This window comes from Pterocles gutturalis, unplaced genomic scaffold (genome assembly GCF_000699245.1).
Source record: "Pterocles gutturalis isolate BGI_N339 unplaced genomic scaffold, ASM69924v1 scaffold9982, whole genome shotgun sequence".
In the NCBI taxonomy this organism is placed as follows: Eukaryota; Metazoa; Chordata; class Aves; order Pterocliformes; family Pteroclidae; genus Pterocles; species Pterocles gutturalis.
Window position 1 is genome coordinate 21,510 of NW_010112778.1, and position 13,330 is coordinate 34,839.

The 13,330-nt window shown below is 38.8% G+C and overlaps 1 protein-coding gene across 1 annotated transcript in view; it reads left to right on the plus strand.

Annotated features, from left to right (window-relative positions):
• OSBPL8 (oxysterol binding protein-like 8) overlaps positions 1-13,330 on the plus strand; it is a 54,969-nt gene that overhangs the window by 227 nt on the left and 41,412 nt on the right. Inside the window, exon 2 of the mRNA XM_010074193.1 lies at positions 4,770-4,907. Within this exon, the coding sequence (XP_010072495.1) occupies positions 4,817-4,907 (91 nt within the window). The 5' untranslated portion in view covers positions 4,770-4,816. The remainder of the gene's footprint in view (positions 1-4,769; positions 4,908-13,330) is intronic.

Below are 13,330 nucleotides of genomic sequence, written 5' to 3' on the forward strand. Positions count from 1 at the left end.
TAAACTGATCTTTTTTTAATTGGGAAAAGTTCTTCATCTCTCCCAGTCATGGCTAGAAAAAAATAAATCTTTTTAAATTACTTATCTGGAAGAGAAAAAGACATGTTTATCAGTTTGAAATTAAACCTTCAAATGTTATTGCAGCATAGATAATAAAGACATAGAAATAATGGTTCAGAAACTGTTTTGGTGTTGTATTTTTTTTTGAGCTTATCTGTTCATAGCACTATGTAGTTAACTTGATTTCAATAAATTTAAATCTTTGGAAATGAGCAGGTGTCTATACTGCAATACTCAAATAAGGATTGGATCTGCTGTGGTGATAGGGAAAACTTCAATGTGTGTATATATGTGTGTGCACGCAGCCAAAGACTTAATAGTGCCATTGGTTCATGGGTGTTAGTATGATTGTATGATTGGCAAAATAGTTTTGCCTGTGATTAAGAGTTTGCGTATATGGGGAGGGGAACGGTGCAGGCACAAATTCTTCCTTTTTGGTGAGAAATCCATGCAGAAGCAATGGTCTTAGCTCATATAAGTTATTACAAACATTTAAAAACAATGCAGAATTGAATCATAATAAACCTTTTCTTATATCTGGTGTCCTTCTGCTGTTTTCATTAACATAGGCACTTTCACATGCTTATTATACAAACAGAAGAACTGGGAATCTGCCACTTCAGATATTTATTTTTTCATAGGTTTATCTGATGAAATAAATTAGCTGTGAAGACCCCAATTTGTGTTTCTTCTGGTGAATCTTAGTGACAAACTATGTATTAGTAGTTTGATGGCCAGTATGGGAAATTGAACAAAGTATGTATTATCAGCTCTGATAGTTCTGTTGGTATTGAAATGTGCCCTCCAGAGAGTCATGAAGAGCCTTTAATATTTACTAATTGATGTTTCTTCTCTAAAATAACCTTCTGCTCATTTTCAAGGAAATAGAGGGTATGGGTTTAAACTCACTCAGGTAAAAGAAGGGATGAATGGAGGCCGTCTTTCTCTTGGATGAGTGCTCTGAAGCCTAAGTGGAAGTCTAAAAGTAAATCACCACTTCGAGGCCTTTGAGAGGAAGGAGTGGTTGGCCGTGCTATTGTATGTCTTATTGGACATGTTGAGCATATGCCTAAGAAAACCATCTTTGAAATTGCAGAGATGTCATGTGAAACCAAAGAAGACTTAGAATCCTAGAATGGTTTGGGTTCGAAGGAACCTTTAAAGTTCATCTAGTTCCAACCCCCCTGCCATGGGCAGGGACACCTTCCACTAGACCAGGTTGCTCAAAGCCTCATCCAGCCTGGCCTTGAACACCTCCAGGGATGGGGCATCCTCCTTCAGTAACCTGTTCCAGTGTCTCACCACCCTCGTCATAAAAAAAATTATTTTGTATGTCCAATCTAAGTCTATCCTCTTTCAGTTTAAAACCATTGCCCCTTGTCCTGTCAGTACGGGCCCTGGTAAAAAGTATTTCTGTCTTTCTTGTAAGACCCCTTTATGTATTGAAAGGCCAGAATAAGGTCTCCCAGGATTCTCCCCTTCTCCGGGCTGAACAGTCCCAACTCTCTCACCTTTCTTTATAGGAGAGGTGTTCCAGCCCTCTGATCATTTCTGTAGGTGAGATGTTCCCCAGAAATATTTTAAAAATAAAAAAAGTCACATTTTGGTTGTCCTCACCAGAACTCACTAGAAAGTATGAGTGCTTTGAAGCTTAGTCAGAAACTGAGTGTTGTTTTTGAGGCACACTGCAGATACATGGGAACACATGAATCCAAGACTGTAAGTTTCAGTTTGGTATTTTATATAACATCTATGAACATGTTTGACTCGGAGAATCATTTACTCATTCATGCTGGCTTATTTCACAAGTGAGAAAGGTCACCAGAGTAAATGACCGTTGCTTTCTTTCAGTATCACTGTTGGTTTATGTAATGAAATTCCAGGGTAAAATCATTCCATGCTTCAAATTAGTTCAAAATTAGCAATAGGACCATCAAATATTGTCAGTAAGTGGATCATTTAAGTACATACCATACTTTTTATAGTGTTTATAAAGTCAATCCATCAGAAGCTATAAACAGCAGCCAAGGAGCTTCTACAAGTTGCTGAGTTATCTATCAATATCTACTAGTTAAATCTACTCTCTTGAAAAAGATCTGCTTCCAAGTGGTAGGTGTTTGATTTAGTGGCATCTTGAAAACTCAGATTTGTCACTAGCATAACTTTTCCCCTTCTTCTCTCCTTTCCAGGTTCTTTTTCCTTTTCCTTGTAATAGCTTTCTTTGTTTACACCTCTGTCTTTTAAGGTTGCAGAGCTCCTGCCATACGATGCTTAAGGCATATCTTTACAGAGATCATTAACTTCCTGAAGGTCCTGCTGATTTTACAGCTGTGATTACACAGGCAGCTATAAAAATCGGGTCGTTAGTCTTTTGTATAAAAAAAGATTAAAGCCTCTTAGGAATCTTATTCACTATCCCTTGCTCAGAGCAACAGGTATTTTCTGCGTTGCGTTCTTTTCCCCCTCACTCCAAAGCAAACATCTGAGCATCAGGATGAGACATTTTGCAGGAGGGGGACAACTTCTTCCTAGTGGCTGCTACAGTGTGGATAGGTATTTATGTTCTTAACTGATTTATTTCCATTTGTTCAGTACTTTTGTAATGCTTTGTATAAAAAGGAGATGTTAAAACTCTGCTGATAATAATTCTTCAGCTTTATACATTGAATTTCTCAAAAGCCCACTTGATTTAAGAAATTCATCTTAAATCCTCAGGCATGCAAAGCGCTCACCACAAGATATTGTATGTTAGGTGATACGTATGCTGTGTTTTATAGGAAAGGAGCCTTTCTGACAGTGTTAGCAGTCTTTGCCAGACCCACATTGAGTCTGAAGGCTAACAAAGGAGCATGAATTTAGTAGTGAACTTGAAGCTTGTATCCTGTGGGTGTTACTGAGTTAACATCACTCAGTTCAGTTCATGTTTTGGTAAAACTTGTGCGCAGAGCTTGCTTAAGGTCCCAATTACTGGCCGGTACCTCCTGAGAAGTTATTGCATCTCAACAGCTTCAAAAAAACTTTGGCATTTCTAAAGCTTAAAGTTTAAAAAAAAAAGTTAGAGGTGCTACATGCTGCCTGTTAAGAAATGAGCCTTCTGCACAAGTCACTCAAGAAAGGGTTGTTAGTGCAATTCCAAACACAACCAGCATCACGGCAGGTGAGGATCCCACCCACAGAGCTGGAGCACTGCCTGCTGCAGTGGCATGGGGCTGGCCAGGGGCGCCCACGGAGCAGGGTGGTCTGTGAAGTCCCATCCCTGTGAAGTTAAATGGCCAATGGCTCTTTGAGGGCAGCTTTCAGATAGTTGACTGAAAGTTGGTGCTACTTCAGTGCATCTGAAACTTTTTTTAAAACAGGCGAGTACAGCACACTGCCCTTGCAGAGACCCATTTTGTGTGAGCTTGTAAAGCAGCTGTTTTCTACCCCCTTTTATTTTTCATTTCAGATTCCAGATCTTTTGTGGTCCAGTCCCTTCCCAAGACTTCAGCAACAGCCATTCTCCCCACTTTTCCCCTACTTGTAGGTGCAGGACAATGAAAAGGTAGTTTGGTGGTACTACAAGAAGAGCAAAGTCAGTCACTACTTTGAACTATAGGCCTTCTGGCATGGACAGGCTTGAACTCTGAACTGGTAAAATGAGCTCTTTGCCTTCCTTGTTCACCTTCTCACGTATTTTTCCTGAGCAGCAGTCTGCATAGGGTATAGTTTGTCTGAGGCAGAACTCTAGATGGTTTATCAGAGGTAGGAAAATAATACAGGTGGATATCCTGGCATCCTTGCATTCTTCATCCTGCCTTGTGTTTATGCTAGGCTTTGCTGAAAAAATATTTCTGTCACTGTAATAATCGTAGAAGAAAGGCTACCGTCCAATAGTAGAAGTAAAGTTTCCATCCAGAAAATGGAACTTGTTTGTTTAACCTAGATCTTCTGCTGAGCTTTTAAAACTGTTTGAGGAAAGCTTGGGAACTCTTAAAATGAGCTGCCATCGTAAGTTCCAATCTTTTAGGCAGGCTCTTCTTTAGTAAGCATCTTTTGTTTTCCCCTCTGATCTCTTTTTGTCAGTATATCTATTTCCACAGTTACTGAGTCAGCCATTCTTCCACTATCAAAAGAGGTGCAGTTTTGTTGTGTGCAGCTTAAGGAAATGTACAGACACCATAAACAGGATGACTGGCCAGGTGATCTTACAAACAGCTAGATGTTAAACAAGCCTTTCAGGCTGATAAGGTAACTGATAAGAGAGTAACTCTTCTGCTTTAAACCTCTCCCTTAACAGAGTCTATCCATGATCTTTATTAATAAGACTTGTTTCTTGTGATGTACATACATACATTCACCTTAGCTTTCTGGGATGGTGGTGCAGCTTGATCTGGCAAGCCATTTCCTGAGTTGGCTGTGTTGTGGCTAGTTAAACCAAAAACTATCACAAAGGTGTCGAAGAAAGCAGGATTTCAGAAGTTAGCAGCCTTTCCTACCTCCTCCTAGTTTTTGTTTTCATGTTCTGCCTCATGGCTTAGACCGGTCTTGTCAGCTGGTTTCTGCCATCCCCTCCAAAGCAAATATCGGATTTGAAATCCTCATTTTCTAGAATGAGAAGTTTTGCAGGGCAGTATTTGAATACAAGTTTCATAAATAGCAGTGAAATTGTTAATAGAAATCTATACACAAGCACATAACATAATTGAATGAACATCGGTTTTGTATTTCAGCAGTGGTAACAAACAGCGATGAATCACAGCTTTTAACTCCAGGAAAAATGAGCCAGCGCCAGGGGAAAGAAGCCTATTTTACTCCAACCAAAGAGTTACTCCAGCCATCTCTCAGCCCAGGAACTGCCCACAGCCATGGTAAGACAAAGCTATTTTTTTACAGAGGTTTTAAAGAACTTAAATGCTGACATTCATTATCTGTTCCAAATGTTGGTTCGGAAACACTGCCTTTCACAATAAAGAGGTAAGGAAGAAAGCATATTGAAGTATTGTATGTAATTCTTTGTAGTTTTATGTGTTAATCTGAAAGAGAAAAAAATGTGTTATGTAGTGCACTAGTTTATTAAAGCATGCTATGATTTGTGGGAGAACAGTCCATGTGATGGCAAATCATTATCTGTGTGTAACCCTGTATCCAATGGTCACATTAATGTCTCCAGATATTTAAGTTTTATCTTTACACAGAAGTGTTATGATACACCACCTAAGCCTGGAACTGTTGTATAACGATCTTTTAGCAATTACTTCTACTGAAAGATCTTTCTCTTCAGAAAAGTCTCAGCCCTACTTGTTGACAGTTTTCAAATAGTCCCTCTGCCTTGTTAAACCTGTTGAAAACAAACTGTCAGTGGATCCATGTGAGCTGACTGGATGCAAATGAAACTTGTCAGCAGACCGAAGGTGTTGCTATAGTTGCTCTCCTTGTGCTTATTTGCATTTGAAACTGCTTATGTTGTCTTAGTGCCTAGGATATCATTAGACATGTTTGTTATGGTGTGTGGAGTCCTCTGTGAAAACTTCAGGCAGCCATGGTAGTCATCTAAACTTCCTTTAGTTCTTGCTATGCAGAGTGTTCCTGAGATTATTTTTTTTTTGGTATGAGCCTCCCTAACTCCCATAGCTTGATTTGTCAAAGTAACGATATTAGTCAGACAGAATAATAACGTCAGTTTGTCAGGTAACTTTAAATCATTTTCCTTTTTTCCCATTCAGTACCGTTCAGGTAAAAAGAAAAAAAAAAAAACTTTGAAACCTAAGATAGTTGTTACCGTGTTGAATCTGGTAGTCTTTTAGTGTATTTTAAGAATTATTACGGTAATATTTTCAGTGCTACCCACAGCTAGTGCTGATATTTTTTCTGAAAGCTGCTGTTATCTCACTGGAAGAGCACTTGATGTTCTCTGGTATGCGTTGTGCTTAGTCTGGAATTATTTTCTGTAGAATATACATATATAACTTGTTTGTAATTTTTATTATGTTTAAATAAATTTTTGGTTATTCTCTCTATGTGCTGTCTTGTATCCCTCAGTAGACAAATGTTGTAGTTAAAGAAGTGTATTTGAATATTGTAATAAAGACTTCCTTTTAATGGTGCTATTCACACTGATTTATAAAAGCAAACTGTTGTGCTTTTTTAAGGGCTTTCAGTGATAGGAAAGTCATTAAAATAGGCTTGAAAAGGACCAAGACTTGGTTGTGCTACGTCAAACTCCTTGCAGATAACATCTTCTCTTCTGATTTCTTTTTCCTCTGATTATTTCCAGGCTTATATAAGTGATTTTAAGCTGGTTAAATATATCTGGGCCTTTTTTAGGATCGGTCATCACTGACTTAGTCGTCCAGGAGCACAATTAGAAATGAGGTTGTAGTTTCATGAACCAATGAATTTGGCTTGCAGTCAGTTTCTGTAGTGAAAAGGTATGATGTGGACTAGGCTTCAGCAACCTTTAATTACGAACATATCTGCAACTTGGGAGGTGTTGGTTTGATTTTTATGGATGTGGTTGACCGACATTTAGAAGTTGGGTGGTTATTCTGTGGTAGTTATTCCTACAGGGAAATTAGTGCCGGTGAAAATGTGAGCTTATTACATAGGGAAGAAGATAGACTGTCCAAGCCTGAAAATACGAAGTAGAACAGAGTTCAAAGTGATGGAGTACTTGAGGCTGACTGTTGTAACTGAAATCCAATTAACAAAGGTCTGTACAATATGCCTATAGTATTGTATGATGAGAATATGCAGAAATACAGGAAATGTCTAGATACAGTATTTAAAGGCATTTACTATGAACTAAAGAGAGATACTTTTACTCACTGGCACCTGAATGCATGCTTAGGAGATGGGTAATGCAAATAAAGAATTCAAAAGCATTCTAGGCACAGGATAAAAGGGAATCAAAACAGAAAAATGTATGATACAGCCTACAAAGAACTGATTAAATGTATATAAAGGGGAGCTGTGACATGGGTACTTGACTTTTGCCACTGGACAGTTGGATGTTGCTGGATGCCTTTTTTGGCCACCATTACCTGTGTTTCCTGTTACCTGAACAAAACCTCCTGTGTGGCAAGGCCAGCTTTATATAGAGGTTGTGGTTAAAAATAAATCAGTTGGAATGAAGTGAAACCTGTGAAGAGGTGGTCTTTGGTGTTAGTGGGGAAGCACCACCACATGTGCCAGATTCTTTGGCTGGCCAGCAGCTGTCCAGGGAGAGGCATGCTCAGTGCCCATCACTTTGAAAATCTACTGGACGAAGCTTAATGTGTCTTCTGTTTGTGTTTTAAATAAGATCCTAATTAGAAGTATTATGAATATAGAATCATAGAATGGTTTGGGTTGAAAAGGACCTTAAAGATCATCAAGTTCCAACCCCCCTGCCATGGACAGGGACACCTTCCACTAGACCAGGTTGCTCAAAGCCTCATCCAGCCTGGCCTTGAACACCTCCGGGGATGGGGCATCCACAGCTTCCCTGGGCAACCTGTTCCAGTAGGTGAGAACTCGAGTCTTAATATGAGGGAATGGAGGTAAACATTTAAAATCTGTTTGGGCCATTGGCTTCCTATTGGGAACCAAGGGTGAACCATGTAATGTGTCATTGTGAAATTGTAAGTTTTTCATAACTTTAAGTGCTCTTATGTGTAAGTACTGGGGTTTAATTTATGTGACAATAGCTCTGGATTTCAGAAAGCTTTTCTTTTCCTGTATTTGGTTTCTTAGTTTAAAACATGAGTTCTTCCTTCTTCGCTCCTTTCACTCTTGTGAGATGAAACTTAGTACGTCATCTGAGCCAGAGATGGGGGTCTTCTTTTTGGAGTCCAGTGCTGGTCTGTTTTGCGAATGTACAGCTCAATCTGGCATCATTGTTTAGTGATGGTTCAGCAAAAATCTACTTACATTGTCATTATTCTGCATAATGTTTGCAGGAAGAAATTGCACCTTCTTGTTTTACATAATGTTTTTAAGACACTTGAAGAGATGTTGTCCTTTATTCTGAGGCTGAACACTAGCTTATTTTTTAGGCTACATACTGGCCGTTAAAGGTGTGGAGGTCAGACTCACTTCCATAGAAAGCTTCAGCAAGGCTATTTGACAGAAAAGTTTTAGAAAAACTGATGGTGGGGTTATGCTTGTTTATTGTGCCTACCACTTTATGGAGCCAATGCAGAATTTCAGTGTTGAAAGGCTAACTCAGCTGTATATAGCACTGGTTCTGTGATGGACTTGTAATTTTAATTATTGTGGGTTTAGTTAATTTCTGCCTTGCCCATCATTAGTTAACTAGAGGGTCAGAATAAGCCAATGCTGATTATAATGCTAGAATTACAATTTGTTCTATAAAATAAATTTATTGAGCCTTCAAACATCAATGGCTTTAAGTTGGAGAATACCAAAATCCAAGTGCCATCTAGTGCCAACGCTGATAATGCTTGGCTGGGTTGAGGTTCAAGAGCCATTAAAACAAACCTCAAGACTAGCTTTTTGCATCTAGTGTGTAAGAAAGAATATAATAAAGGTACAAACTTGACTTAACTAGTCAGCATTCTGTGTAGGACCACAATTTTTGGAAAGCCAGGAATACAAATTTTCATGAGAGCTGTAAACTCAACTAAACAAAGGAAAGCTTTCAGATTGTGAAGCTTCTCAGCATCATAACTGAGGAACTCCTTGTGAAATTGGCCTTGAGTATCTCCACACTGAGGTGATCTTGAAAACTTTTACTGTTTTACCTGACTTTTCATTGTGTAACTTTAAGGAAGCAGGTTCTAGACTCTTTCACTAACAACTCACTCAAACAGATTACTTTGCTTCTCCAATCAGGGTGGGAAATGATCCAACAGTGATAAAGATTTGGCAAGATCAAACTTTCTGAAAGAAATCTTTCCTTTTTTTCCCCACATACAGTCTTTAACTTTTGAATTTTAACTTTTGAAGCCTTTAATTGTCTTTTCTTAACATCTGCCAAGTTGGTCTTGTCTCTAACTTGTCAATGCTGTGCATGTTAGTGTTGCCTTCTGGTATGCTGTATGTTCAGAGCATTGTTGGTTTTCTTCTACCTTACCTGCTAGGCAGTGAAATCTTCCTTGTTTTCTGTGCCTTGGACATACTAAATGATCATACTGCCTTTTTGCTAAATATTTAAAATTGTCAGACTTGGAATTGGAGCTAAATAATTCAGTAGCCTTTTGATGGAAACTTTAGTGGGTTTGGGGAGTTAGCTTTTGCTGTAAAGCCTTGCTTACTTTTGTGAGGTAGTGTGGTTTTAGGCTCTGTAGTGAGCTAGTGTGGCCTTGCCAACTCACCAAGACCATTTTTTGTAAGTGTAATGCATAGAGATGGTAGGACTGCTAAAACGTCTTCTAGTTCTAGCAGCTGACACATGAATCGAACAATGTAAATTTAGCTAATTTTCTGTGTTTGCATTCTATAGTTGAGAATGTTATTAACCCTTAATAGGCAAGCTACTAAACTTTTATTGACCTTATTTTGAGTTTTTACTTTTTTTAACCTACCTATGTGTGACAAAAAGGAATCATTGACAAAACTATCTTATTACAGTTAAAAAATGAACATGGAAAATGTAGAGTCCAAGACTGCATTTTCAAAAGCTGTAGAACAGAACTCTGCTTGCTGATGTAAGCTGTTTATGTTGTTACACAAATTATCCCTAGTAAATTGGATTCTTGTAAATCTTGTTAACTTATACCTACATCGGGATACTTCTTTATTTATTGGCTAAAATAGATTAATATAGAAATAGTGATCACTTAAAATTTATGAAAAAAGTCTTCTCAGAAGGGTATTTTGATATTTTCTAACTTAGAAATATGCTGTAAAAACATATTTCAAACTTTTAATGAAAACAGCACAGATGCTTAAATAATAATAAGCTGTGCTTGTGCAAAAGAGAGAAATCTAATTAAGATAGTAAGATTAAAAATTCTATAATAGGATGTTTGAAAATGTCTGACTTTTCCTTTTTATCAAGATTCATATTGTCTGTTTATGCCTTTGGTTAATGAGAGTTCATGCTGTTCTTTCTGTGCCTTTGAGTGTATGTTACGTAGTACATATGATGAAATGCTTTCTGTTTTTTTTTAACTTGCTAGTAACTTACATATGTGTTTATTTGCTTGGGAGATAATCTCTGGGTTTATTTTTTACGAGTGTGAGGAGGTGAAAATTCCCATAAAGAACATAAAATTCACAGCATTCATTACAGAAAGATTTTCTGATTTTCAGTTTTTGTGGATTTGGGTGAGGACTCTAATTTGCAGGTAGTACTAATGAGAGCATCATTGAAACTTACACAGGAAGAAGTAGCAGTGGTGCTTGTGTTGACAATATTACATTTGATATGTTAAGGCTGGCAATTTATCAGATGATGCATTAAGATTTTAGAGCTCTAGTTCTATATTTCGTGTGAGTAACAATGACCTGTGCTCATGAACTTGGCTGTATCAGCCCTCATTATTTTTCCTATCTTTATTCAAAGCATTGATGAGATGCAGATAGGGTGAAAATGTAAGTAGTATCTGGGAAAAGCATGTTACCATGATGGAAGACTGAGGATGTATTTTACAATAGTGTACATCTCTGAGCTAAGTTAACAGCTTCTTGCTGTCTTTTTCCTGGTTGGTTTGTTTGTTTTTGTCGGTTTTGGGGTTTTTGTTGTTGTTGTTGTTTGTTTGTTTGTTTGTTTCTTTTTTTCTTTAAGTCAGCTCATCAAATAAGGGTAAGCAGTGGAACTGTGTGCGCAGAAGGAGCATGAGCTGAGCTAAGCAGCAGGATCTGCCCCTCCTTTCCAGTAGAGTAGTGGTAGTTAATTCAGTCTGCAATATGATGAAAATGTATTCCGTGTTGTGTGACTGAGAAACAGAAGCTGCGTAGGTGCAGGGAGGTGGATTGACAGTAGAAGCAGAATTATAGATCTGCCAATAATGAAGATGATCACAATAAACAGAAAGGAGGAGGTGACACTGATTTTGGGGGAGAGTAAGGGCGTTTTTGTCTGTGCTGAGCTTGTACTAAAGGCTGTTTATTACAGAGTAAACATCTAAAGGACATGCTAGGATTTAAATCCATAGGATGCTGAATTTAGGGAGAAAATACAAATGTGACTATTTTTGCATGTGAGAGAAGGTAGAGAGTGAAAACTAGATGTTTTCAAGCAGTAGATCTTAAAGAACACTTATTACCTGCTGAAGGAATGAGATGACTTTGGAGCCATAATGACCAAGAAAATACAAGACTTAGACATTACTGTCTACACAAGGCAGCGAACAAGTTAAAGGTGGTTTGTTGTAGACCTGTACAACTTGCAGCCTTTAAAAAACATTTGTTTCAGGTGTTTGGCTCAGTTGACAGCAGTAGCAGCAGCATGTTTTGTTTGACAAGGCAGTAAGAAATATCTGGAGCTCCTCACTGTCATCATACCTGTTCTGGCTCACTGGTGGTCAGCATGCAGGAAGCTCTGGAGTCGTAGCACGCATCTACTCTTAACAGCTGCCAGGGGGGAAACAGATTAATGTGATCCAGTGGAAGGAAAGATGCAGCCCTGTGTGAGTGAACTTGAGTCCTTTTCAAAGTGTTAGCAACTCTTCCTGAAATGGGCACTTGGCTTCAGTCCTTTGGCCAGATTTCTGACAGGAGGTCACGGGACCCTGTTTGTTCATATGGGTGCACGAAACTGAAGCCACAGCAGAGCGACACTGCACAGGGAGCTGGAGAGAGAAATCCCGTGCGCCTTTGGTTATAGCAGATGCGTACATTGAACTTGCGGGAGGCTGTAACTCCACTGGTAGAATACTGATCACTGCTGAAATGCCAGCTCCTGCTTTTCTTTCAACTAGCACTTTCAAAGTGTTAATATTTCTTTTTAATAATGGTATTTGGCTTGCAGATGGTAAAATCTTGACAATCTATCTGGTTCCAAATCAACCAGTTTCCTGGGTAGTTGGGATGTATTTCATCTTTGATAATGATTTCTGTTTTAAATCTTACGTTTCCTTTGACTTTACTGTTGACATCAAGACAGTCTTAGTCATGGAAGTAATTTCATGCAGTCTCCTGTTTCCCTCCACTCTATCTGTACTTTCAGTAGAGAAGCTGAAGAATGGCTAAATAATTTGTTATCTTGACTTAGGAAGAGCAACTTATTACTAAGCATATAATGCTTTTTTTACCCCATTTAATCTTTCCCCAAGTCTGTCTCGCTGTCTCAGTGCTAGAGAAGAAACTGAGGCTCTCCAAGAAGCTTACTTTTTAACACTTCCATATTAACAGTAAATATTAACTTCTGAAGTCAGCACCTTCTGTGTAGGGTAGGTGCATCTTATGTCTTAGAAAAATGTTAACCCTTTTGCTTTCTCCTGCCACATGGTAATTCTGTCTAAAACCCTGCAAGCCCTTGCAGTTGGAGCCTTGCTCTTACTTGCTGTATTCTTGGGAGGTGTTTTAATTTGTTTTACCTTGTCTTTTGATGATGTGGAAGTATTTTGTAATCAGCAGTGTATAGGAGCCATGTAGACTGGTTCTTTAGGTAATTCTGGGTTATCTGTTGTACTGCTGCAGAGATGTGACCCCAGTGACATGGGTGGTCACTTTTCAGTTTTATGATGGAGTGTACCTCATGGAGGTGAAGCCCCAATTCTGCAAAATTCTGTGACATATTTGGGATAGTTTTAGTGATGCTTGGCTCAGGTGGGATGTGAGTGAGGTTCTAGTCACAGTAATCAAGGAAGGAGTTTGACCCCAGGTTTTAGCTTGTTACGAGACTGAATTTCTTGTGAAATGTTTTAAGTTCTGCCACGTGTGGTTAGTCTCCTGAATGTATTATCTTGACCTCCTGCTTTCTTACTTACTCTGGCACATTCCTCTCTGCAAGTCATTGTGTGTTTATTAAAACTTGCCATTTCTGAAATGCTACTCCACCCAGGATCTGTGGCTTGGCTTAATTGCATGTACTCCTTTCTGTGTGGGTTATAGCTTTATGAAAGTGTTGGGTTTGAAAGGCACAGCAGGGCAGATTACTGTGAAACTTCTCGAGCAAGTTCTCCCTTTCCATGACAATCTCTGCAGAGCCGGCCTACTTGAACCTGAACTGTGACCTTGAGAATTTCATAAGGGCTGAGATGAAAACTTGAAACCTGAGCAGTGAGCAAGCCTGTTTACTTTGGGTGGGAGGAGCTGTGCAGGAGTGTTAGCAAGCAATGAGGTACAGCCGAGTACAGTTGGAACCTTGGTGTTCATTCACAACCACTCTCAGACATGCCTCTGG